Here is a 25,439-nt window from a genome sequence, read left to right on the forward strand (position 1 = left end):
AAAACTATAATGGCGACATGTTTCGGATTATTGGAAAAGCCCGATCATCGTTCCACCTAGCAGTTTTAGAATCTATCTACATAAGCATGAAAAAACCGCTACTGTGTAGACAAAAGGAGTTCGTTTTCACCTTAGGACTCCACTGGTAACATTCTAAAAGGCCAGCAGCACTGACTGGTCAACCTTTACAGTCATGTGCCCGTGTTTCTGATTGGCCTATTTCGATCCACAACTGGGTGTATATATATTTCTAAGCGTAGAGCTTTCGATCTATTTTCTGACGTTTTAAACTCTGAAGAGTGTCAGACGAAAAGCTTTAGTTTACTAAATGTTTGCTTTTTTCAAAGCCATTTAAATGTAAGTTGTATTTCCGTTTGAAAAAACAAATGGCACTGTCAGGCCAACATGCATGTCAACAGGGATCCAATTTCCAAAAGAAATCAGTATATAGCATTTTGATGAAATCCTCTGACATTGAGAAATAAACAGTGTTTGAAATGACAGCTACATTCAATATTGTCTATAGTTTAAACATTAATAGCTGGATCATTGATATGGCAACAATTCAAACCACAAATTTGAATGTTCCTTTTATTTAAAGGACAATTGCCTAATACGCGCTTAAACCGGATATGGCCGCTGATTGGCTAACAGCGATTAGCCTTGGTTACCAGGTAGCAACGAGGCAAACCAGATTTGTTCCTAGCGTAAACATAATGTATCTTGCGATTTTGTTGTGATTTACAATTGATTTTTCTGGGCTTTACGAAGTAGTTTATTATATTCGCTGGCATTTTGAAATCTACTAACATTGCTTTATTCGTACCTTCGATTGGAAAAGTTTCTGATTTCTGATAACCGTGCAACAGAAGGAAAATTTGTTCCAGACTCTCTTAGGCTGTTGCTGTTCGTCATCCGTTCATTGCATTTCATTTGGTGGATTTATTTGACTATTTTATTCTTACACCTTAATTTAAAATCGTTTGCAACTGAACAATATGCCAAGCTATATTGTTCAGTTAACGGTTGCAGCTGTCCCAGTTCCAAGAATCCAGATCTATCTTTTTTCTTGTACCCTCTTAAAAATGAAAAGCTTCTGTGGATTTTCCCTGCCCTCTTATCCATTTAGTAACCCTTGCTTTGCAGCATGGCTCCGTGTTCGTCATGTTTACGTAGATTCCACAGTACGTGGTTATATGCTTGCACTATCAAATGCTTAAATAGGAATTAATCATTGCTGTTTTACGCAGTATGTATTGTTTAGTTAACGTTTATATGCAAATTCCTCCTCGTGAAAATGAGGGCAGTTAATAATTATCCAACCCGTGCTTGTTATAAGTTTTCACATGAAAAATTTACGTAAATTGTAAGAACGCTTGTTATTGGTTCATATTTCGTTAATTCCTTGTTGGAACATATAAAAACATGTGAAATTACCAGTAGTATCGGTATTCAAGCCTAGAGAAACGAGAATTATGTGATGAATAAGGATTGCTGAACGCTAAAAGGATTCTTTTTCTTGGCTTCTCTCTTGGACACCGACAACTATCTGTAGAACCAGCGAAAGATGGGCGAAAGTCTTAACAAATGGTCCACGTCGAGCGAAACAGATATTGTCTATGGTGAATTTTTTTGAAAATGGAAGAAATCTCAAGGAAAAGAAAAATCAGAGGTGGCTACAGAGGGTACGTCTCTCAAATAATAGCAAAAATCGGTGATGAGCAAATTTTGGAACTGATTTCGGAAAATGATGACAAAGATGAATTAAGTCGATGTATGGCAGCGTTTCCTCCACAAAGTTCAACAAGGTTCGTGCAAAACTGCCCAAATTAGAGTTGAAGAAGTTCTCTGGGCGCCCAATTGACTGGCCCGGATTATTTACCAACATTATTTTTTGCGCTTGTCGTGTGCCCAATGGGCCTAACCGAGCTGGCCTAGTAAATTTTCCGTTCACTTCATATAATGTTTCCAAACGTCGATGGGTGAGTAAGCAACGTTTGTTTTCTATTTGTTCTTTAAATTATTGATTAAATTGTATATCTCTGCTAACACCAGGTGTAAATGCCAAAAATGCAATGATTCGGTCCTAAATGGTGCTAGAGAATACCGATGTTGCTCAGAGGTCAATGGCGCTGTTGATAAATTGGCAACTGATGGCAGCATTGAGAGGATAAAATGCATAACAGAGCACAAGGATTATAAAAAATTGACAGAGACAGTGGTGCTTTCTCACGTGGGTACACTGCTAAAGGACAAAAATGGCAGAGTCTCCAAGCAACGGGCCGGTCATCCAAAAAACAAGTAAGTAAATCGACAAATAATTTTCGTCCCAGTTCACAGAATATGGTCATATAAACTTAGCTGGAATTCACTAAGATTAACACATAGGGGACAAAAACTGAAATAGGAACATTTTTCATTTTTTAAATTCAAATATGAATCAGAAGCATTGTAATCTGTTGCCTTAGGTCAAGACCTAAACATAAACATTCAACACAGTGTCAATTTGGCCCTACAAGAGGCTACCTTATGCAGTTAGCAGTTGTTTGGAATTGTTGTCACCCTAATTATCTTTCCAGATGCTTTAAATGGAGACAAATGAAATTATCTGTTATAAGGGGGTGGGGGATGCCCAATTCTGTTAACTAGCATACAAATATTTCTTAATGACCATTAACATCTTTAAATCTAAAAAAGTTAAACAAACAGTTTGCAGTGCCTTATCTTGAAGCTGGAAGCCCAAATGGGACTCAAATGTAACAAAAACTAGAAAGTAATGTTGACAATAGTGATGTACTGTATGTAAACATGTGGTAGATTGATTGCCTACATCCAACATTTATTCATGTTTGTTGGGCAATACCCTTATAATTAAAAATCATGGGCAACTTCATCTTATATGCTTCTTTTATTTATTTATTTTAGAGCTTTTGCTAATAGATGGGTGATACGCTACATTTTTGGTTTTCTTGGATGGGACAACACGAGGCCACTGCCTGCCTGTGCATACCATCATATCAGAATAAAAATAAAAAATAAAAATAAGGGGGCATATAAGGCACCTTAGAGTAACTACTCTAATTAATCCTCATTAATCTCTGTAGTGTTGCAATGTCCTCTTGGATGACCTTTCATTGACATTTACGGCACTGTCTTCCTTTTCTGGCCTGGGTTTTAGCAGCAGCAACAGCTAGAGACTTTTCCAAATTTGTCTCTTTGTGAACTATGAAGAATTGGCAAAGTGCATCAAATTGTCAAGGCCCTTACAAAAATATTTTTAAATTGGCTCTATAAACAAAAAACATCTTGATCTACAAAAAATATTTGCTTTCAAGATTGTGTTGTTTTTAAACAAGTAAATAGATTTTGTCACACAGGATATACCAACCATCTTTTTGGCATTTAAGTTGAATTTTATCAAAATTCTGGCATACCTTCTTTAGTATTTATAAACATTATTATGTTGTTCACTTTAGAAAATCAAATCAATTAATCTTACTCCACTTACTTTGTGGATACAGTTGGGTAGTAGTTGTCCGTCTTTGCATTTGTTGCTCCATTGCATCTCTTTTGGACAGTCTTCCCCCAAACTGTGTGGTCAATGGCTGGGGCTGATGATCGAGGTATGAAGCAAGAGCTTCACTTTTGTCCTTTTCACTGGTCGAAAACATCACATCTTTGATTTCTCCAACATAAACTACCATAAAGACAAATTATTATAACTTTGTTACTGAATAGACATACTCCTCGTGGTCAAAGAATCTTTGCTATGTTAATTCTACAATTCAGTGACAATATCTTTTTCAAAGACACCTTTATAATTACTATAATTACCATATGTTGGAGGAACTGCAATTTCTTGAACTAATTCTTCACCAAATTTATATTTTGGATATGTTACACTTGTATATGTTGCTCCATCTTTGTTTTTTTTTCTCACGGCGAAGGTTCTCGTTGAAATAGAGTATTGCCAAAATATGCCTCCTTGAACAAAAGATAAATCATGTGATAGATAAAGGATGATAAAGGATGATAAGTTTCACTACAATGCAATATGCCCTTACATAAACAATTGATAAATTCAGGAACTTTGGGATACAAAAAAACTACATAATGAATCATCTTGTATATACCCAAAGTTAATTTGATCTGATTTCCTAAGTATGCCTAAGTATGCTATGCCAAGCAATTTGTTGTGCTACTTACCTACAGAAAGTACCAAGCCATGAGATGCATTAGTCATTTTGGGATGTCAATGATTTAAGTTGAGTGAAAGCTCTCCAAACAACTTGTTTGAGCATCTGACAAGGCCATCTTTATATCGTTTAATAGATTTGCATTCATAAGTATGGTGTTTAACCTTTCATGTGCTGCAGATCCTTTAGAATGATAATAACTGGGTATTACAATTTATTTACTAATTGAATTTGCATAATTTACAAAATGTGCCTTTAGGACAAGAAGATACGACAGCAACAAGTGAATACAGTATAATAACATTCATTCATTATTATGTTCCAACCTTTACAATCAATCAAATTTGAAACAGGGGGACAAATGAAACTATATTGGGAATAAGGAAAATGTTGAAATCTTCCCAGAACCCTGAATATAACCTTAGTGGGAAAAAGAAAAATCTCAATATATAATGGTTGAGATCGCACCCCAGTTTATGACAGCAAAAGCACCAATCATGTTCACCATAATATACATTTGTGTGAATGTGAATATAAAGAATAAGCATAATATATAAGCTTCAGAGGGTATCGATACTGCAAGGGTATCTGTCTTGAGCCACTCTCGTCGCTGGAGTTGACCATGAGTGCATTTGTCAAAAAGCTGATCGGGGTGGTCAGTATGTTTATTTGAAATGTGTCGCATCAATGACTTCCATTTGGCAATAATCATTTCTCCAAAGTGCGCTGTGTCTTTGTTCACACAGCGCACCAGTATAGATGACTCCGTATACCTTTCAGGCAACCCTGAAGTTTTTCATTTCCTTTCTCCTTAATGGCTTGTAGAACCTTTTTTTAAACTCCTTTGACCATATTCCAGAGATCGTGGAAATGCTTTGTGCCTGTTTCTCTCTAATCCACTTTGCAATGCCTCTGGGCCGGTCACTTACAAAATTTGAGACACGCAAACCACAATCATTGAGATACTGAAAGCACAATTTAGCAGCACTCAGTTCGATGGCATTACTGCTTCCAGCTTGATTTGACTGCAAATAAAAGGAAAATTCTGTAAATTAAAATAAATTTCTGGAAATACAGATACAGAAATGTATATAATATTTAATGTTAATAAAATATTTGCACCCATGTCAGCTGCAACTTCATCGTCAGTACTTTCATCTTGTTGCTCCATTTTGTCAAGTGTCGTTCGTAAAATCTGGTGGATTGAAGACAATAAAGTGTGTTGCTTTTTGAGAAAATAAAGGCTATTCTTCTTTCTAAATCTGACACACATATAATATCAACTAGGCTTCTGCCTAATTATAATCACCCTTTTCTATTTGACAATTCACGTATTCTGATCAAATATTTTATTTTATTATTTACGTAATTTTATTTCAGTTTTAGAGAAAGATAAAGTTTTGACCCTATTCTACAGAAGTAAGGACCTAATTTTATAGCATGAGTGATTTGTTTTAGGCCCTACCTGCTTTCGTTCTGGGAAGGTTGTGCCACTATCAACTCTCTTGTTGGCTATATCAATGCTTGGAACAGCGACTGCCTCTAGTTTTGTTTCTTATTCCGAGCTCTTTGGCTAAACCCCTTCTCATCGTGTAACAAGTGTCTTCGAAATGAATTGAACACAAGGCAGAGTATTTTGATGGTTTGAAACTGTGTCTGTGCCGGCAAACAAATCTCATCCATTGCTGATGTCTTGTTCTGTCTACAGTTCTATCGGGAAAATAATGGAGCGCGATACCCTCTGTAAACTGTGTATTCTTGCAACTGGTCCTATCAAATGTTCCAGCAATGCAGGTTCGACCATAACCTGAAGAGTGCATCGAATTTGTCATGCTACTTCTACTACTATAGCCATGAATGAATGCGTGACTTATTCATTCATATATCATGACTCATCACTGTGACATCACAAGAGGACTTCCGATTTTGCAATGAATATGCGTAATGTGTCGTTTTTCACACGCAATAAAAAAAATTGACAAGGAAATTCTGTTTTTTTTTATTTAGAGCAAGAACCTTCAATCTATGAGAGTAGCTAATATAAAAGCTATCGAAAATTTGGTTTAATAAGCCCTTTAAGTTCAAACCTCCTGGTTTGGCAGAGCAACGTAGTTCTTAACAGCAATGTAGACGTTTCTTCTGGTATCAGACCATTATCAAAACCATCGGAAGTCAAATCATTGTCAGTGAGATCGCCAAAATTGTCAAAATCGGTGGGTGGCTTGATTGGACGATAATTCGGATCGTAATATGGCTTTAGTCTATTTGCATGAACTGGAACAGATACTGGACGGTTATCTAGAGTTTGAAAACAAAGGTGAACTGGAGAAACCTTTGCGACAATACGGTACGCACCGTGATAATTATGCAATAATTTTTTTGATACTTGCTTTTCGGTGTAAACACCTCTACTTTGTCTCAGATATCGTAAACAACTGGTTGACAATTTCGATTGTAATATTCTTTCATTTTCTGTTGACCCAACTGCGTTTTAGAAGAAACCATACACTGTGCATTCTCCAAATTTGTAAGTATGCCTCCACTATCCACAGCGACAGATGATGAAAGATGAGCGGATGACAATAACAATGCAGCATCTACAGGCAAATGAAGCTCACAACTGGAAGTAGAAGGGTGACTCACCAGTAGAAGCAGGAGGCGAAACACATGCAAACAGAATCATGAGGATGTGATTATTAGCAACGAAGGCCCAATTCCATCATGAAAACAAAATTATAAATTGTTTAAAACAAATAAAAAACACTGTCTCACCTGCTTGACTTGAGGCTTGATATTGCAGTGGCTGAAAATTCTCATAAAACTCGCATTTCCAGCTTAGAATCCTTATAAAACTCAACAAAATCTGTCACTGAACCCTATTGTTGTCAAAGAACAAAAAATCAGATTCCTATCCTAGTGGCTTGACAGCTGGAATCAAGCTACTGCTGCAAATGGCTGGACCCATGATGAGGAACAGGTAATGCTTCTACTTTATCTTTTGGGTTGAGCAAGTCAATTTTATCGTATTTTGTCGCTTGAAAAAAGAATGATGCTAATCTTTTGCAGAAGGAAATTGAGGGTCATTCACCTTTGCAAAGGCTACAATAAAGAAATCTGGTGGGTGAAAGATACCAAAAATTTCACGAATCTGTGGCAGATTTTTATGAAGATATCTGTAATTTAGTGCAATGGGGATGGAGCACAAAATCTCGCGAATTCTTAAGGGAAAAGTCCCTCGAATATTTTGTCAAAGGTTTAAAGCCAACTTTCGAAACAATGTGTGAATGAAGAAAAGGTCACTGTAGCAGGCTGCTCGATGGGCTCCAAGGAGTTCTTGTGGCAAAAAGTCTATAATAATTTAGCAAATAAGAAACACTGCAATACGCTGAGAACACAAAAAAATAAATACACGTAAATCAGTAAAGGCTAATATTTCGCCCTGGCATACGGGGCTTCTTGATATGGGATATCAGAAAGCTCACACATAATTTCGTAAAAGGGCAAAAGCAAAGTTCTTGCCATCGATTCAAAAAATGCCGAAGAACCCCGCTCCACTAACAGTGACTTTTCAGAGCTGCTAGAAGGCATGAGAAGAATAATGCAAGACCAAAAACGCATAATTGCTCTTCAGCTCAGAAACCTGCAAGCCTCCACAGAATTTGGGCCCAGAATCTTGGCAAAAAATTACTGATACATGGGAAGAAAATTCTCAGCCCTCAAAATTTCGTAGAAATAACATTCAGTGCTGGAACTGTGGAAAATGGGGACATTTTCAAAACAAATGCAATCAGCCCTGAGTACCTAAGAATTCAGAGGCTAGTCACGATAAACTTGATATGGGAAAAAACAGAAGCGAAAGGTTATGTTGCTGGCTTTGTTTCAAGTTTCAAGTTTCAAGTTTTCATTTTCAAAATTCCAACATACAAATTCCAGCTGACAACAAGTACAAAACTACATTAACAACAACAATGATATCAAAGTATACAAAAAGAACTATATTCATTTAAAGGAAGTTTGTAGGTTTGGAATTTCTTAAGGAGGAGCTCTCTCAATAGATAAACTAATCTAGGAGAGAGCACCCCCTGTACTAAAAGTCTAATATTTTATGGTAATAACGTTTTTAGTTCATTTGATGATTGTAGAAATCTTCAGAGACATTTCAAATTGAACTTGGTATTTTGTGGAGAATATATAAGATTTGAGTTTACTACGAAAAATTAAAACTGAAGGAGATTGTTTGATGACATCAGTAATGCTGTTCCAGGATTTTGCGCCTGCATATCTAACAGATCAACAACAGGAAGAAAGCACATGACTTCAAAATATTTGCATACAAGGAGATATGCTGCATCAGCTTTTGATCTTGTCATGGGTCTTCCCTTGTCAAACCTTTTTTCAAGGGAATCTTCCCAATTTTTAAATGTTTTCTGCAAGAATGGAACTAAAAGATAAAAACAAAAAATAATGAAATTTTGAATTCATCTTTTGTTTATTTTTTGGGACCTTTCATTCTGCTATGTTCTTGTTTCTTTTTCAGTTCAGTTTAGGGACCTTTCATTTTTAAGTCCCGTAGGGACCAGAGGAATTTTTTTTTAAAAGCTATCGTTATGTGACAACCCCCTTTTTATTCATAAGAAAATAAAGTGAACCACCCCAAGGTAAAAGTATTGAGACTCAAAAAGGGTCAGTAGAATTGATCAGTTGCTCTCTGTGGTTCTCATCAAAAAGTCAATCAAAAGCAACAACTAAAAATCAGGAGAAAGAAAGGGAATAACAGAAAGGCAATTATGGGGTTCAAAAAACAATTGAGATCTAATTCTTTAGAAATGCTGAAAAGCTTAGTTCTGTTGGGAAATCTAGAACAATTATAGTACTTACTTTGTATTCTAGATAATTCCACATAGTTCTGAACAATTCCTACTATCGTTGCAATTTGCTTAGTAATGCGTTTATGTTTAATTTTACTATCATTAGCTAACCTACTGCACTAGAAATTCGAGAACATTCTAGCTTTGGCCTATCAGCATGAATTTGTTGTTATAACCTCGTTTTCGTTACAGTCTCATTGTTAGCCGGTTGCTCTGGAATTTTCTGGAAATAAGTTCATTATGTAATCATTGCTAATTTTATATTCTGGTGTATATGATTTATCAACCGAGAAATTTATATCGTAAACGTGTATATATATACGCACAAAATAGTAGTTGCGGAAGAATAAGCTTGAATAGACTTGGAAATTTACATTAAAATTCTGTGAGTTTTATTTAGTGTCACTGGGAGTTCTATTGGGCACAGGACTAAAGGAGAGAATTCCCCACACTAAAAGTGGCGACCAGGGCTTGATAGGATTGGAAAATTCAAAAAGATTGTTATGTTCTGCAAGAGTACTGTAAAGATAGGACACGTCTTCTCGCCCAAGTGAGTATAATCTACAAACCGCTTAAGTTACTACTTCATGTGAGAATACCAAAACTACTGCTTCATGTAAGATAACATAACAAAGATGACTTCAAATCAATTTTTTCAACGGGGTTTATAGAGGAAATCCAAACAATTTGAGAAAACTTTACATTCGGGAGAAAAAGAGGAAATATCATCTGGATATGAAAGAATCTGTGAAACGATAAAGGATTTGGACAATGCGAGAGAAAAAGCTGTTGATACTATGCTTGAGGAAGAGGAAGAGTCCTTAGAATCAGTAAAGGAATGGAGCCAAGAAACAACAAAGCAACAAGTTTCGAGATATGCGGAGACAGCTGAAAGAAAAATTAGCCAGCCTTGAGGAAAAGAGCCACAGAAAAAAACAGCAAAGGGAACAAGACCAACAACGGATTTCTATGGAGGAACAGGCAAAATTGGCAAGAGACCAACCAATGGAGACAAGAAGACAAAACTAAGATAACTACAACTAGAGGAGGAATGGATGCAGAAAAAACTACAAATGGAACGTGAAATCATGCTGCAAAACAGGGAGGACAAAGCAAGAAAGAATCAAGTGGTAAAGCTTAAAAAATACACAATAGCGCCATTCAGAGGGGATCACAAGGATTGGCTATGCTTTTGGAACCAATTTTCGGTGGAGGTAGATGGTTCAAACATAGCAGAAGTAAGCAAATTGAATAACTTTCTTGAATTGATTGATTGAAAGCCAAAGGACGCAAAGAGAAGAAGCAAAAAGAATCTTACAAACAACATATTGGAAGGACATAAAGGTACGAAAGGCCCTTGTAATTGAACTGGAAGAATTGAAACCTATAACGATTATCAGTCAGATCCGAGAAACCCATGAATCTTATAACAAGCTTGCGAGAGTCATACAAACGCTTGCAATGATGAAGAAAGAAACCGTGCAAAGCCATGTCTTTGTTGATTGATAAACTGGGGCCAGTTAGAGAAGCAATGGTGCAAAATGCTGATGTCTAATGCTTTTCAACGAAGCTCTCAGAAGTCAAATGGATGTGTTTATTGTGGCAAGTGCAACCATCGAAGTACAGATTGCTTTGAAGATTCTAAATGTTGCACACCGGAGGGTGATACTGAAGAAAAAAGCATGTGTTTAATAGACCCCTTTCACATTGCATTGACTTAAAATTCAAAACGAGGGTAGAGTTGTTTCGGTGCCGAACATCAGAGATCAACCTCTCTGCATCTATAAGTCTTCGAGATATATTATCGCCGTTTTATAAAAGATTTCCACCGATTTTCGTATTAAAGATATGGATCAATTTATTTGATTGTTACCTAAGGGGAAGGCGGTTTCCTGCATTGAAGATTCCTCGATATTAACTGTCAAAGAGCTCAAGAAAGTTTTGTTGGCCTACAAAGAGAAGGTCTCAGGTGCCAAGGCTGATCTAATTTTCCCTGCCTATGCGGTTTTTTCGCGATTAGAGCAGCAAGAAATCAGTGCCGTAAGTACATCCGAACCTGTGTTGGTTGGAGAAGACCTTGAGTGTACGTATAACGCCATCTTCTCCTCAAAATGCAGCCATTTGCCATGGTCCTCCGACCTCAGGGGGACTCCGGGCTTTTCTTTCATTCAGTCAGTCTTGTTTTGGCCTAATTCAAATTTTAACTCCACAAAACCAACAAACGGAATATCGGTCCCATTTGCTGCTGCTATATTTAGATCTTGGCCTTCCCCAATATTTCAATAACATTTCAATAACATTACTTGCTTCCCATTTAATAGAATATTTAAATTACAGCGACGTCCCACCAACTTGGCAACTTTAGCGTCTTCTTTTGGTGTTAAATGACTTTGGTTACAAGAAAAATAGCCACATCCAAAACATTGGTTACAAGAATCTTACTTGCTCTCTCGCTTACACCTTGTACCACATCTATTTCTGAGCCACATCCAAAACAATGGTTACAAGAATCTTCCTTGCCCTCTCGCTTACACCTTGTACATGCTGGTTTCTTCTTCTGGTAGAAATTAGAATTGCTGTATTGAGGCCTTACTTTATTAGCCAACAGCCTATTCATTTTCTCACTATTTATCTGCACTTCCATTGCCTCAACTTTTGTTTGCAACTTTCCAGCTTTTGGTTCTCTCTTTGTTTGATTATAAGACCTTTCATCACAACATCCTGTAGCTTCTACCTCTTTTATTCTAACTTTAGGCCTAACACTCCCTATCAGCCTCCTATGTTCTTCCTCTCTAGCTATTATATCACTCAGAGTTGTGATAAGATTCTGATCAGATATTCCTGGATCACTTAAGCAAGGTCCCATTTTTGCTCTGATAGTGGGATCTCTCATCCCCAGCTCTAAGCAACGCAAAAACAAAGACTGTACCTGTTTTGGGATATATTGGATCTCTGACCCCCTACCTTGATCACAAGCAAAAATAACCTGTTGACGTAATGCAAGGGCTCTTGTGAGGAAAGTGAGAGCATCTTCTTCTACCATTTGACTCAATTTTGCTAGTTCTGTAAACAAATCAGTGGTGTTTTTCTTCCCATAATGGGCCTGCAAAATTTCTTTCAAATCTTTGAGTGTTAGATTTTGCATAGAATCTAGGTAATTCTTAAGCTTAAGGGATGGAGCCATAGCTTTGATAACCCCTTCAACAATTTCAGAAGCAGTAAAACCTTTGTTCTGACCAGCATCAATTTGTTTCAATAAACTTATGTATGTCATGGTATTCCGAGGGTCTCCAATCTGTCGGCTAATCTTAAAATCATGCCTGAGAATGTTGGTCATGGGGACAGCTATATAAGATGCACCTACAAAACTTCCATGTACTCTCCCTGTAGCCCCTTTACTTGCATCTTTATCAGCAGCACTTTTTAGCCTATTTGATTGGGCTTGCAAGCTTTTAATCTCATTATCAGGGTTATATGCATCCTCATTAGCCTCCCTGATATCCAAATTATTTGAAACAACATCATCTGGCTGTCCCTGAAGGCTTCCCCCCCCCCCCCCACCTGTGGGATCTCTGGGGTCTCCCTTCTCTGATAATTTGAGGACATCCAAAACACCTGTTAAAAACTCATGTTGCCCTTCTATATCACCTTTATTTGCCTCTAAACTTTCAGAAATATGTTTTCTTACCACTCTAATCACTGCTAGACAGCTTTTATTCTTGGGACTGTCCCCTGGTAAGTGCAATAACTCAGCCAGCGAAAATAGAATCTGCAACCAAGTTTCCTTGGAACAAATCACCGATTCCACCTCTAATTCGAGTTCTTCCACAATGTCTGGTGTAATATCCGGCATTCTGCATGTAATTCAATCAATAATCACTTCACAAATCATTCAAAACTGCAACCAATACTCCGGAAATGTCCATAATCTCTGTTCAAAAACTGCAGTTTGCCTTTGTAAACATTGTGAAAAGGGTTTTGACCCTTTTCCCCGCCAATGCACCAATTTTGTTAGCCTGCCACGACTTCCTGTTCTTGATAACCGAGATATTGATAAAAAAAACTCATTTGCTTCAAAACAAGATTAACCTAACGAAATAACTCAGCGAGAACATCAGCAAATCCAATCTAAAACCATCTGGGCGCCATGTTACCACAATCACGCGGGCCAGACTCCATAGGTCGTTACCAGAATCTTTAACTGGCTGTGCAGTGGCACCATGTCAATAAGCCTGATAACTGGGTGCAGGCCGTTGTGTTGGGTGGAAATACCACAAAATTTATTTATTTACTTCAAGTAGTAACAAGTAAGTGTCCTTCACATAGGCCTTTTGTCTAGTAAGCTTGTGAAAGCTTCGATCTACTACTATCATCCATGCAATAACTCACTCCGGACACTTTTCTACCAAGAAAATGCACTTCACGCTTAAACAACTCACATTTTCTTGCTTTTAGCTTGATTCCATGTTCCCTTAGTTGTTGAAGCACTGTACACACGTGACTAACACAGAAGGATTAGATACAACAATTAGATACACATGTGGCTAGATACAATCAAATCATCGAGGTACTGAATCACAATATCGTCTTGAAGATCTCTCAATATATTTTCCATATGGCGTTGGAATGCTGCAGGGGCATTTGTGAGTCTGAAAGGTATTCGTACCCACTAGGACTTAAAAAACCGTGGTGATATGCTTTTCCCTGATCGAGTACAGAAAACCATTGCTTGCCTCCTAAGTTGTGTAGTGTTTCTTGAATATGAGGCAAAGGATGTCTATCTTTCATTGTTTTACTGTTGAGACCTCTGTAGTCGACACAGAGTTTGAGGCTTCCATCCTTTTTCCAGACGCAAACTACCGGTGATGACCATGAAGATTTGGATGGGGTGATGAATTCTCTATTTAGCAAGTCTTCGATGTATGATTTGACTTTGGTGTACAGAGGAAGAGGTACTGAGATGTAGTTCATTTGCACTGGAGTCTTGTCGTGTACCTGTATCTCTAAATTTAGGTCATTTGCACCCCCCCCCCCCCCCCATATCTGACTCATTTGTGGAAAATGATTGCGATTCTGCGTGAAGCAATTTTCTCACAGTTGATTCCTGTTTGCTCGTCAGTGCATCCAGCTTAATTTCAGAAGGGCAAAACTCCCTTTTTGGTTGACTGTTTTCACATACTTTCTCAGCTGTAGTATCGCACGGCTTTTCCGTTTCTCCGACCTCCATTGGTGTCACAGACTGCACAAGTTGCAATAGACCAGGCGAGGAAGGGGGGGTATCATCACCCATCGAGGAAATTTGCAAGACCAACTCTACTTGGTCAATTTTGATACGCTGATTACGAAAATCGATGTTATACGGAGAAATTCGGTACCAGGAAGCCTCTATTTCACGTTCAAACCTCGTTTTCGTCCAAACTTGAACGTTGAACGAAAGTTTGTAAATGAATCAATTTTTATCAATTTTGATGTGCTGATTTCAAAAAATTATTTTATAAATGTAAATTCAGTACCAGGAAGCCTCTATTTCATGTCCAAACCTCGTTTTCATCAAAATTTGAATGTTGAAAAAAAGTTTGTAAATTTTTTATTCTCATCAATTTCGATATACTGATTTCGAAGGTTGGTCCCTTTTTCATGCTGAAATCGTTTATTTATCGTTTTCAATATTTCTAGAGTAAAATCTGCTGCACAGATAGATTTGCTTTAAAAGCTTAAAAAAGATTATGTCAAAAGGCAATATAATATGGCTAATAAACATTTAAAGTTGTTTTGAATAAACATTCTAGTATCCGTTGTCATCAGAGTCATTGCTATAATCATCCTCAAAGCAATTGTCATTCATTTAGTCAGTATTGTCTTCTCCAGCATCTTGATTGGTATTTAGAAGCAGCTCGGCATTTTTATCTACTTATATGTCTTTACTCCACGATGCCTTACGGGCTGCATCCCAACCATGATCAACTGGACTGCTAATGCTTAACTGCAACTGATCTGCATTCCTGTAAATGTTTGCAGCATAAGCTGATCTAGCTATCTGCAATTGTAGATTGGCAACACACGGTTGCATCAAACTAAGGTCAACAACTTTCCCTTTAGTTTTAAAAATCTTCCAGAAACTCTTTGAGCAGGCGCCATTGGCCTTGGTGACAGTTGTTGAAAAACCGTAAAGAAAGCATGTAAACCTCTCCAGGACCTCGATAGCATTTGGATGGGCTGGACATATGTTCCAAGCCTTGCAAAAGTGCCCACGAATTCGTTGCGCTTTAACATTGCTTTTCAGAATGACTTTTTCCCTTTTCTTGGAAATCATGGACACATAATCGATGTCGGAGAATGCGTGAAGACCAACTATTGCTCGCCTTTTAATTGAAGACAATGTTGATATGATAGACAGCATGAAGCAAGACCACTGAATAAATTTTCTGTATTACATTTTAAGTAGCGCAGTGAAAAAACTAACTAAGATCTTTCTGGAGAACGGCTATCCAGAGGATGTTATTTCAGTTTTCATTAAAGGTATTATGAATCGAAAATTTTCCCCTTGTTTCTAGACCATTTTGATATCGCTAATTCCGAAAATGCAACTAAAAATTGCATTGGGCAAATAATATTTTGGTTTTATCAATTTGAATTTAGCGTTTGACACATTTTTGCCAAATGGTGCGGCCTAAGTGGAATACAGTATAACTGAAGTATAACTGAATCAAATAATGCCACTTTAAATGAATCTAGCGACGAAGAAGGATTTGCAAAGGTTTATGGCGCTGTTTTCATGCCATATCAGTACGAGCCTTTGGCCTCAGACAATAGCGATGAATCTGAAGGAGCTGATGATGAGGGGATTGATCAGGCCGAGGACGAAGATAGCATTAGGCCGTCGCAACTTCGTGATCGTTTTGAAAGGAATGTTGCTTTAAATGAATGGTAAGTTAATATTTCTATCAAACTATCATTTCAGAGCCAATTTATATTATTTTCTTTCGACAACACACACAAGGACGAGAATAGCTTCGGATCAGAAAACGAGTGTCAAAAGCATTTCTTTTACTATCGCCCACCGACTGTGATCTCTCTAATTTGCAAAGTACAGACCCCTTTACGCATTTCACATACTAGTTGTTAGTAAGTTAGTAGTGCTTCTTACAGCAGTATCTTGCAGTAGTAATGATATAACGAGGTAGGCTGATAAGCAGTACTGGATTGCCAATCGTATGTATATTTTCAAAGTTTACAAAGTAGGGTGCATTCTATGTCAACTGTACGCTGAAGGTCCACCGGGGCATTTGTTTAGGTACGCCGAAAATATAAAAGCAGTTAGTAAAACAACAAACATTGTTGCGCCAGGCATAGAAAACTGATTATTAAAGAAAACTGTGGTGTAGGAGTCGTTAACTATGTACATGGCTTCATGTTTAGCATGGCAACTAACGAAACTTTTTAGTACGCAAACAATTTTTTTATTGGTTTGCACGCTGAACGCCGAATAAAAACCTGGCTGTAGGCCAAAAATCTTTGGGCACTTAGGAATGCACCCTGGCAAAGTAGGCTAGAAGAGTGTGGGCCCAAAAAAAGAAACAACTTGGACTCTCCCTTGTGTTTCTTATTTGCAGGTTTTTATTATAATTTAGCATTATTTACAAGCTACATAACAGAATTTGGAAATGCAATGTTTATTATTCTCTTTCTATTTTTGATAAGTAATCATCATAGCATTTTCATTAAGGTGTGCTTGCAACAAATGCAGTGTTGGAAGACTAGTTAGTGCTAGAGAGTATCCTTGTTGCCGAGAGGTCCATGCAGCCTATGGAAAAGTGGTCTTTGATGGACTTTCCGACAGTCTAAGCTGCATTACAGAACATGAAGACTTCAAGGCACTTGTTAACAAAGAAGTGTTAAAAATTGTTGGTCCACTTTTAAAGCAAAAAAATGGAAAGCCATATAAAAAACATGCTGGTATATCTGAGAATGAGTGAGTATTTTTAAATTTATAGGGTTAAAGTTTGTTAAAGCAAGACTTACCTATTCAAAATCTTTTCATCCTACACATTTTATTTTTAAAGAGAACTGATAATTTCACATTATATATTCAAATTTTTAAAAATTACCAGAAAAGAATTACTCAAAACTAGTTGAGAGCCATTTTGCTGTCTGCTAAGTAACAAAGTGCACTTTTTGCAGATATTTGCGTGCAGTTGCTTACCGAAATCTGGTGATGTGGATCTTTGGTTATCTTGGCTGGGACACAGCAAGACTGTTAACTGCATGTCTATACGATTTTATCAGGGAAAAATATAACACCAACAATAAAAAAACTGGCTACCTAGATTCTGCCTAAAGAGAATAATTCCCTTTGTATGATAATGACGTTTTGAGCATAGCCCATATCACTTGATCTGATTAGAATTATATTGTACCGCACTCAATCTGGTATTCTTATAAGAAATCTTTCCTTGATGTTTTTCAAAATAGCTGCTTGAAATAGATTTTTTGTATGATTATTAACAGGCAATTTCCACTGAATTGTTACAAACAAAAATGTTTTCTTTATATTTTTTGCTGTATTCTAGAATCTCTTTACATCCTTTCAACATAGGAGGTTATTGCCTGGTTTCTTATAAAATTCTGTTAATGTTCTGAATAAAATATATGTGTTTATGTATTGAAAATTGATGTAGTATTATGCCTATATGTAATAGTTTGTAATCAGTGCTTATATAATATGTTACTCTTAGCATGTTCAATTTCAAAATTTAAATATGTAATCTGAACATGGATTAATATGAATTAGTACTTTATTTCAAAAATTAACATAATAATTGTTTGTATATATATATATTTAGACTGAATTATTTGCTGACACACTTTTGCTTAGAGTGCCCAAGCATAGTTTCTCCACATGTTCTACAGTGACCAGTTTTTCTGGTTTTCTTCTTCTCTGTTCCTCTGGCCTTTTTTGCCTCCTGCTCCATCATGGTCTTTTGCTGTTGAGCTAAAAAAGTGATAATACTATTGTCATGATGTTAGTTTTTATATTTTTTTAAATTTGCATAACTTTTTCACGAGATTCAAGGGACACCCTTAATCTTTTTGGCAAAACTTTTTTATCAAATTTCCGAATACAGAAAAAGCTTGCATCACTTACCCCAATAGTTATTATATAATTGGGCTTATAAGCAAAGTACAAATAATTAGCAAAAGTATTTGATGAAGAAACTATCAAAATAACATTACCTGGTGGATTCAATGTTGTGATCACAAAGGATCTTTTCCTGAACTTCTCCTTTGCTTCTTCCTTTGAAATACGACTCTTGAATTAGGAGTTCAGTTGCTTTGGTGCAATTGCGGTATGTTGTGCCAAGATAGTGGTCATTTCTTCTTTTGAAATTGAAACCAGGATCTGGCGAAGGGTCTGACCTACTCTTGAAGTAAATGGAATAAGTGTTACGGTAAATATCAAACAAAATATATATTTGTAGTATCTAAAACCTGATTTTTTCAAAGTGCCTTTCATTTTCTCAGGATCTAAGATTAAACCTTATTAAAACTTACCATATATAGATGGAAAAAGGACTGGTTATACAACCTCTTCTCTAAGCTTGTATTTGGGAAACGAAACTCCCAGTATGTCCTGCCCATCATCAGTTTTCATGGTCTCTCTTGACAGATTCTCATTAAAATGACAAATTGCGAGTATGTGTCTAAGCAAATAAAGAGAAAACATTTCAGAAATGGAATGGATTAGAGCTGTGATTGAATGTTTTATATTTTTCAGCAATGCAACATTTATTGAAAAAAACATTAGTTTCCATATGTTGTCAGCTTTATGTCTAGAAATCACATTTACCTGCCTAACAACTCTTAATCACTCAAGTAACAAATAAAATTAGAATGATAGTCCCAAAAATTATCTATTAGCTGCACCATCTCTAATTTTAAATGTAAATACCTGCATTTGGTTCCAAGCCAATGGTAATGAATCATTTTAGGGTGCCAATGATTGAGTGTGGCATGAAAGGCTTCCAAACAACTTGTTTGAGCATCACTTGAAATACTTCTTATATCATTTAGAAGTCTAGTGTCAAGCAGTATAGGTTTCAATTTGTCAAATGCAGTAGTTCCTGAAATTAGAAAAGCAAACAATACCTTTAAGAACGTTTTCAGATTTTTAATTCTTGTGCAGAAACTTTTACTTGTATTATTGCATATAAACATATTGTTAAATATTGTATATAAACAATATTTGCTAGTATAAGGATCCAACACTTGAATTCTAACTGACTAAGGGTACCATAAACCCCATGTATATCTGGAGGAAGGGGTGGATCTGTGGCCTTGTTGACATGTAAAAACTATCTAACTACCAAATTAAAGTTATTTCATTGCCAGATAGTCTAAATACTTCTTGTAGGCATTATGTTTTCTCTCACATACCATTTTTAATCCATTTCCTTTTTCGATCAAATGTTTGGTGGATGCAGGTATTGAATAATGGATCCTCGTGAGTGTGTATGTCTTGTATGTGGTTAATTATCGATTTCCACTTTGCAATGATCAATTGGCTAAAACCTTGTTTTGATGATGTTGCACACCAGTATAAATGGTTACGAATGGTTGCAGTCCATTTGTTAATAATTTGGCAGTTATTTTCATTCCCAGCCTTTATTAACTTTTTTGTTAGAGTCCTGGCAATATGCCAGATATCAAAATAATGCTTAATAGCCTGATGTTCCTCTCTTAACCATTTAGCAACACCTCTGTGTCTATCTGTCACAAACTGCGACACAGGAACCTCAGAATCAATGCATTTCTAGATTGACCTTTGAAGTCCAAGTAATTCCATTTGTTGGGAAGAATTTCCTTTTGTTTCGTTAGCCTGAAATTTAAAAGTACATGTAAGCTTGAAGTTTGATTGGTGTAGTGTACTTGGTTTATCTACTGAGCTGAGAAGGTCTACTTTGCTTCAACTAACCTGCACTGTTTGTATAGATTTTTGTTTTATTTATTGACATAACCTTGAAAAAAGAGTTAGTCATAGTAATTTACCCAAACAAGTTCAAATTCAACAATCTTTCTCAAATTCCTGCAGAAAATTGTGTGAGCATCATATTTTGCCGAGTGCCCCATTGAATCAAAATGTGCATCACCACAAATTGTCACTTCCTTTTTGCATTTCATCTCTTCTGTCAAGAACGTTTTGTCATTTGCCCAATGATGTAGGACAGAAGGAAACAGAAATTCGCGCTGATGCAGAAAGTAGGTCCTTGCTTTGTAGGCTGCTAATCCCATATGCTTAAATAGCAGAAGGATTTTGCTTATCGAGGCACCAGCAGTTAGTATGCCAAAACTGAGCAGAAAATTTCCTGCGGGATAACGTCCAAGCATGAATGGCTGCGATTGCCAAGTAAAGGACTTCTTTCCACATTGATCACAGTTTTGATTTACAGTTATCATGGTGCTATTTTTGACCAATTCAACATCAGGTTTGCCAACTTTGCACTTGAAGCAGAACATTGAAAATAGTTGCATCAGCATACTGCAAAACACAATGAACTTGGGCTCTTCTGCCACTGGAGTTTTCAGATCAATCTAAAAAGTGATGCAGTGAAAAAGTTTAACCAGCAGAATATGAACTAATTCTGATTTTTGACAGTTTTTAACATTTTTGCTCTTTAGATCGTTCATCTATGGCTTCAATTGGTTGAGTGCATAGGAATAGGATTGATTCAGTTTGTCATTCTGGGAAAATTTGTTATGTGCTGCAAATTGACATTTTTCGTATTTTTTCTTTTGCTAATGCTTCAACAAGAACTGAGTAACTTAAAAAAGGTACAAAATATTTTTGCAAAAATAACATACTTTATGCGGTTTGATTGGATGTTTTTTCTTTCATCATCGTCATCGTAATCATCATCATCATAATCACCACTTTTGTCATCCATATCATAATCATCATCATCATCATCATCATCATCCATGCCCTCATCTTCGCTTTCACCGGAAGATTCATCGGATAAGCCAAAATCAGATTCTTCAGAGTTTTGCTCTCCGGGTTCAAGCATGCTTTCTGTTTTGTCTTTTTCTGTTCCAAAGTCAACTTCATCATTTTCTAGGTCGTTTGCTTTCAGCAATTTGTTGTACTTCTGTTCAGAAATTAAAATATTGTTAAAAAATTTCTGAATAGATTCAATTATTCTACATAGAAAGTTTTATTTATTGTTATATCGACTTTTTGAAAACAACAGTGCTTGCTTGTCGAGCTTCTTTCCTAACATGTTTTGAAATTACAAGAAACTCCTGTCGTCTAAAAATGTGTACGTACCTTCTTCAATTCTTTGTTTTTGTTGAGCAGCTTTTTAACACGTGTGGCGATTCTTTTGTATTTTCTGAACAACAGAATCCTTTTTTTCTTGCTTCTCTTACATCCCGAACATTTTAAATTCACTTCACAGTATACGTCTCTTGTTGCAGGAGGCGCGTCAAAATCTGCTTCAGGAAGTACCATCTCTAGATCATTTTCCGTCTCAACCGGCTCGGCTTTATTGCATTCCGTAGATTTTTCTGTGGGGAAATCTTTGGAGCATGCTTCTTTAACAATCTGTTGATAGTTATGATCGAGTAAATATTTCAATTAAACAGGCACAGAAACACAGGATACAATCGCTAAAACAAACCAGTTTCCAAGGCCTGTGCCCCCTTTTTCAACAATTGTACCTAAAAAGGGCGTTTCCCTTGTTCTCCGGGAGACTTAGAGACGTGGCCACAGAAAATTTTTCGGGGGGCCCAGTTTTGTAGATCACCCCTGGGTCCGAGCCTGCTGTCAACGACCCTGGTCTTCGGACAATGCCCCCCTTCCCTCCCCCAGTAGAAACAATTTAGTTTCGTAAGCCTTCCTAAAATATTTATAGGAAAGGGGCTTTATACCAAAAAATTATTGGCCGATCTTAAATCCTGCCTTAGTTTACCAAAGGAAACTAGAACAACCAAAAAATTAAATAAATGAACTAATGTAACCTGATAATAAAATGAAGAATAAAATAAATAAATATAATTGAACTTGCCATTCGTTTTTCTCTGCAACTTGGTTCTCCCGAATTCAGCGCTTTAGACGATATATGTTCATAAATGGTCGGTACTACATCGCGATTGAGAAATCGTTTTGTATTCTCAGTATCAAAACCTGGAAGATTCATAGCCACCCCGCGTGTATATGATGCACTTGTAAAATGGCTCGAGCATAAAAAAGGGCCGGCTGTATAGGCTGATGGGTCGAAGTCAAGGCGATATCGTCGAACAAAATTCGTCCATTGTTTGCGAATCGCAGGATTTTTAGAAAAAGAGTGCAATGAAACTCCTGGAATCTGAGTACTGTTCTTGCAAGTTTCTTTGTTTGGTAAGCCAGCGCAGCAATATTTTCCTCCTCTAGAACTTTGTTCTTCCATGTCAAATTTTCCACAGCTAAACCTATTTGCTCAAGTAGTAAATTTCCTTACCTTATCCTAGAAACCTCTATTTCACAATGTTGGAAATGACGGGATATCCTCATATTTATATGTAAGTTGTTGTGTGAAAACGTTTTAATGACGTAAGCAAAGTACTAGAAAACAACGTGAACGAACAATTTTACATTACGTCAGTATAGGGGTTGGACTCTTTAGACGTAAATTAAAATAAATCTGAAAACAAAGCGAAACACGTTTTTAACAAGCACGGTTTGTTTACGAAGAAAGAGCTACCGTTCATACCCTGACTCAATATTAGGTTGATCGATAACTTTTCACATTGCTGAGGTGTTGTTATGAGTCAAAGGACGATCAGTTTCCGTTTTCAAAAGTATATTTAGTTATATGGGCACTTTGGAACCTAAAATTCAGGAAACAAAGCTTATTTGATGGTGGGTGTAGTCGTATTGACGACTTGTTTGCTACGTAGGCAATGAGAATGTGTCAAACACTTTACGTCACAGGAGACTAGGGCAGAGCGGTTTGACCGCGTTTGAAGTAGGCCACATTTTGAAGTTCGTAGTGCAGCAAAATCGAGGGTTTGGAGTGAATTATCAGAATAAACGCGATTAAAGTTTAGCAAATGGATACCACAGTACGAATAAGCAAAGTGAGTTCTATCGATTAGGTTAAAATCATTTTTCGATTCATAATACCTTTAATGGTCTTCACACAGCCCTACATTTTACATTTGAAAAGGAAGAAAATAACTCCTTGCCATTTCTGGATGTTTTGGTTGAAAAATCTGACACTGGATTTCTCACCAGTGTAAACCGTAAACACACATTTTCGGGGTTATACACTCGATGGAGTTCGTTTTGCCCAAAAAAAAGAAAAATCAGCCTCATCAAAACGCTTACACATAGGGCTAATTTCTTCCAAGTCTAAACTCGACTCGGAACTTGAAAAACTAACTAAGATTTTTCTGGAGAACGGCTATCCAGAAAATGTTATTTCAGTTTACATTAAGGAGAAGATAGGAAATTTCTCAGCTGACGTAAAATTTGGTCCTCAAAAGTGTCCGGTCTGTCTAAAACTACCCTGGATCGGTAACAGCTTCCTACGTTTTGAAAGCCAAATAAAACAGGCCATAACAAATTGTTTCTTCGCGGTTAACCCAGGTGTTGTTCACAGTACAAAAAAGGCCCTTCCGTCCATTCAAAAGGACTGCGTTCCTGCCACAAAAAAAGGATCTGTTGTTTATGAATTTACGTGCCAGTGTGATTCTGGCTACGTAGGACGCACCACCCAAAGATTGGAGGATAGGATAAAACAACAGGTTCCATCTAATATTAGAAACAAAACACATCCCTAAAGAGAACAGCCACCTTGCTCTTGCAAATCCAAAATTACTACTAAAACCTGCGACTCTGCTATCGGGCAGCATTTGCTCCACAACTGGGTGTATATATATTTCTAAGCGTAGAGCTTTCGATCTATTTTCTGACGTTTTAAACTCTGAAGAGTGTCAGACGAAAAGCTTTAGTTTACTAAATGTTTGCTTTTTTCAAAGCCATTTAAATGTAAGTTGTATTTCCGTTTGAAAAAACAAATGGCACTGTCAGGCCAACATGCATGTCAACAGGGATCCAATTTCCAAAAGAAATCAGTATATAGCATTTTGATGAAATCCTCTGACATTGAGAAATAAACAGTGTTTGAAATGACAGCTACATTCAATATTGTCTATAGTTTAAACATTAATAGCTGGATCATTGATATGGCAACAATTCAAACCACAAATTTGAATGTTCCTTTTATTTAAAGGACAATTGCCTAATACGCGCTTAAACCGGATATGGCCGCTGATTGGCTAACAGCGATTAGCCTTGGTTACCAGGTAGCAACGAGGCAAACCAGATTTGTTCCTAGCGTAAACATAATGTATCTTGCGATTTTGTTGTGATTTACAATTGATTTTTCTGGGCTTTACGAAGTAGTTTATTATATTCGCTGGCATTTTGAAATCTACTAACATTGCTTTATTCGTACCTTCGATTGGAAAAGTTTCTGATTTCTGATAACCGTGCAACAGAAGGAAAATTTGTTCCAGACTCTCTTAGGCTGTTGCTGTTCGTCATCCGTTCATTGCATTTCATTTGGTGGATTTATTTGACTATTTTATTCTTACACCTTAATTTAAAATCGTTTGCAACTGAACAATATGCCAAGCTATATTGTTCAGTTAACGGTTGCAGCTGTCCCAGTTCCAAGAATCCAGATCTATCTTTTTTCTTGTACCCTCTTAAAAATGAAAAGCTTCTGTGGATTTTCCCTGCCCTCTTATCCATTTAGTAACCCTTGCTTTGCAGCATGGCTCCGTGTTCGTCATGTTTACGTAGATTCCACAGTACGTGGTTATATGCTTGCACTATCAAATGCTTAAATAGGAATTAATCATTGCTGTTTTACGCAGTATGTATTGTTTAGTTAACGTTTATATGCAAATTCCTCCTCGTGAAAATGAGGGCAGTTAATAATTATCCAACCCGTGCTTGTTATAAGTTTTCACATGAAAAATTTACGTAAATTGTAAGAACGCTTGTTATTGGTTCATATTTCGTTAATTCCTTGTTGGAACATATAAAAACATGTGAAATTACCAGTAGTATCGGTATTCAAGCCTAGAGAAACGAGAATTATGTGATGAATAAGGATTGCTGAACGCTAAAAGGATTCTTTTTCTTGGCTTCTCTCTTGGACACCGACAACTATCTGTAGAACCAGCGAAAGATGGGCGAAAGTCTTAACAAATGGTCCACGTCGAGCGAAACAGATATTGTCTATGGTGAATTTTTTTGAAAATGGAAGAAATCTCAAGGAAAAGAAAAATCAGAGGTGGCTACAGAGGGTACGTCTCTCAAATAATAGCA

The 25,439-nt window shown here is 36.7% G+C and overlaps 3 protein-coding genes across 4 annotated transcripts; all 3 read right to left on the bottom strand.

Moving 5' to 3' along the window:
• Positions 1–2,218: 2,218 nt before the first annotated feature.
• On the bottom strand, positions 2,219–12,933 carry LOC135682931 (uncharacterized). Its single transcript, XM_089115472.1, has 4 exons — positions 4,207–12,933; positions 3,835–3,984; positions 3,509–3,697; positions 2,219–3,223 (listed from the first exon to the last, which is right to left on the bottom strand). Exons 1-4 carry the CDS (start codon positions 4,241–4,243, stop codon positions 3,132–3,134), a joined length of 468 nt encoding a protein of 155 aa, XP_088971598.1. The 5' UTR covers positions 4,244–12,933; the 3' UTR covers positions 2,219–3,131.
• A 1,160-nt stretch (positions 12,934–14,093) lies between these two features.
• On the bottom strand, positions 14,094–20,518 carry LOC148957383 (uncharacterized). The gene is made up of 4 exons (XM_089115442.1): positions 20,111–20,518; positions 19,499–19,874; positions 19,014–19,185; positions 14,094–18,765 (listed from the first exon to the last, which is right to left on the bottom strand). The coding sequence occupies exons 1-4, from the start codon at positions 20,516–20,518 to the stop codon at positions 18,642–18,644; spliced, it is 1,080 nt and encodes a 359-aa protein (XP_088971568.1). The 3' UTR covers positions 14,094–18,641.
• LOC148957384 (uncharacterized) lies at positions 20,105–22,503 on the bottom strand. Of its 2 annotated transcripts, XM_089115466.1 has the most exons (3): positions 21,387–22,503; positions 20,924–21,207; positions 20,105–20,653 (listed from the first exon to the last, which is right to left on the bottom strand). In XM_089115466.1, the coding sequence occupies exons 1-3, from the start codon at positions 21,567–21,569 to the stop codon at positions 20,644–20,646; spliced, it is 477 nt and encodes a 158-aa protein (XP_088971592.1). In that variant the 5' UTR covers positions 21,570–22,503; the 3' UTR covers positions 20,105–20,643. The 2 variants fall into 2 exon arrangements, with proteins under 2 accessions (XP_088971592.1, XP_088971591.1); XM_089115465.1 differs by having other exon boundaries at positions 20,105–21,207; positions 21,387–21,582.
• Positions 22,504–25,439: the final 2,936 nt, after the last annotated feature.

Source organism: Rhopilema esculentum, unplaced genomic scaffold (assembly GCF_057945365.1).
Source record: "Rhopilema esculentum isolate cy_ngs unplaced genomic scaffold, ASM5794536v1 HiC_scaffold_31, whole genome shotgun sequence".
Lineage (NCBI taxonomy): Eukaryota > Metazoa > Cnidaria > Scyphozoa > Rhizostomeae > Rhizostomatidae > Rhopilema > Rhopilema esculentum.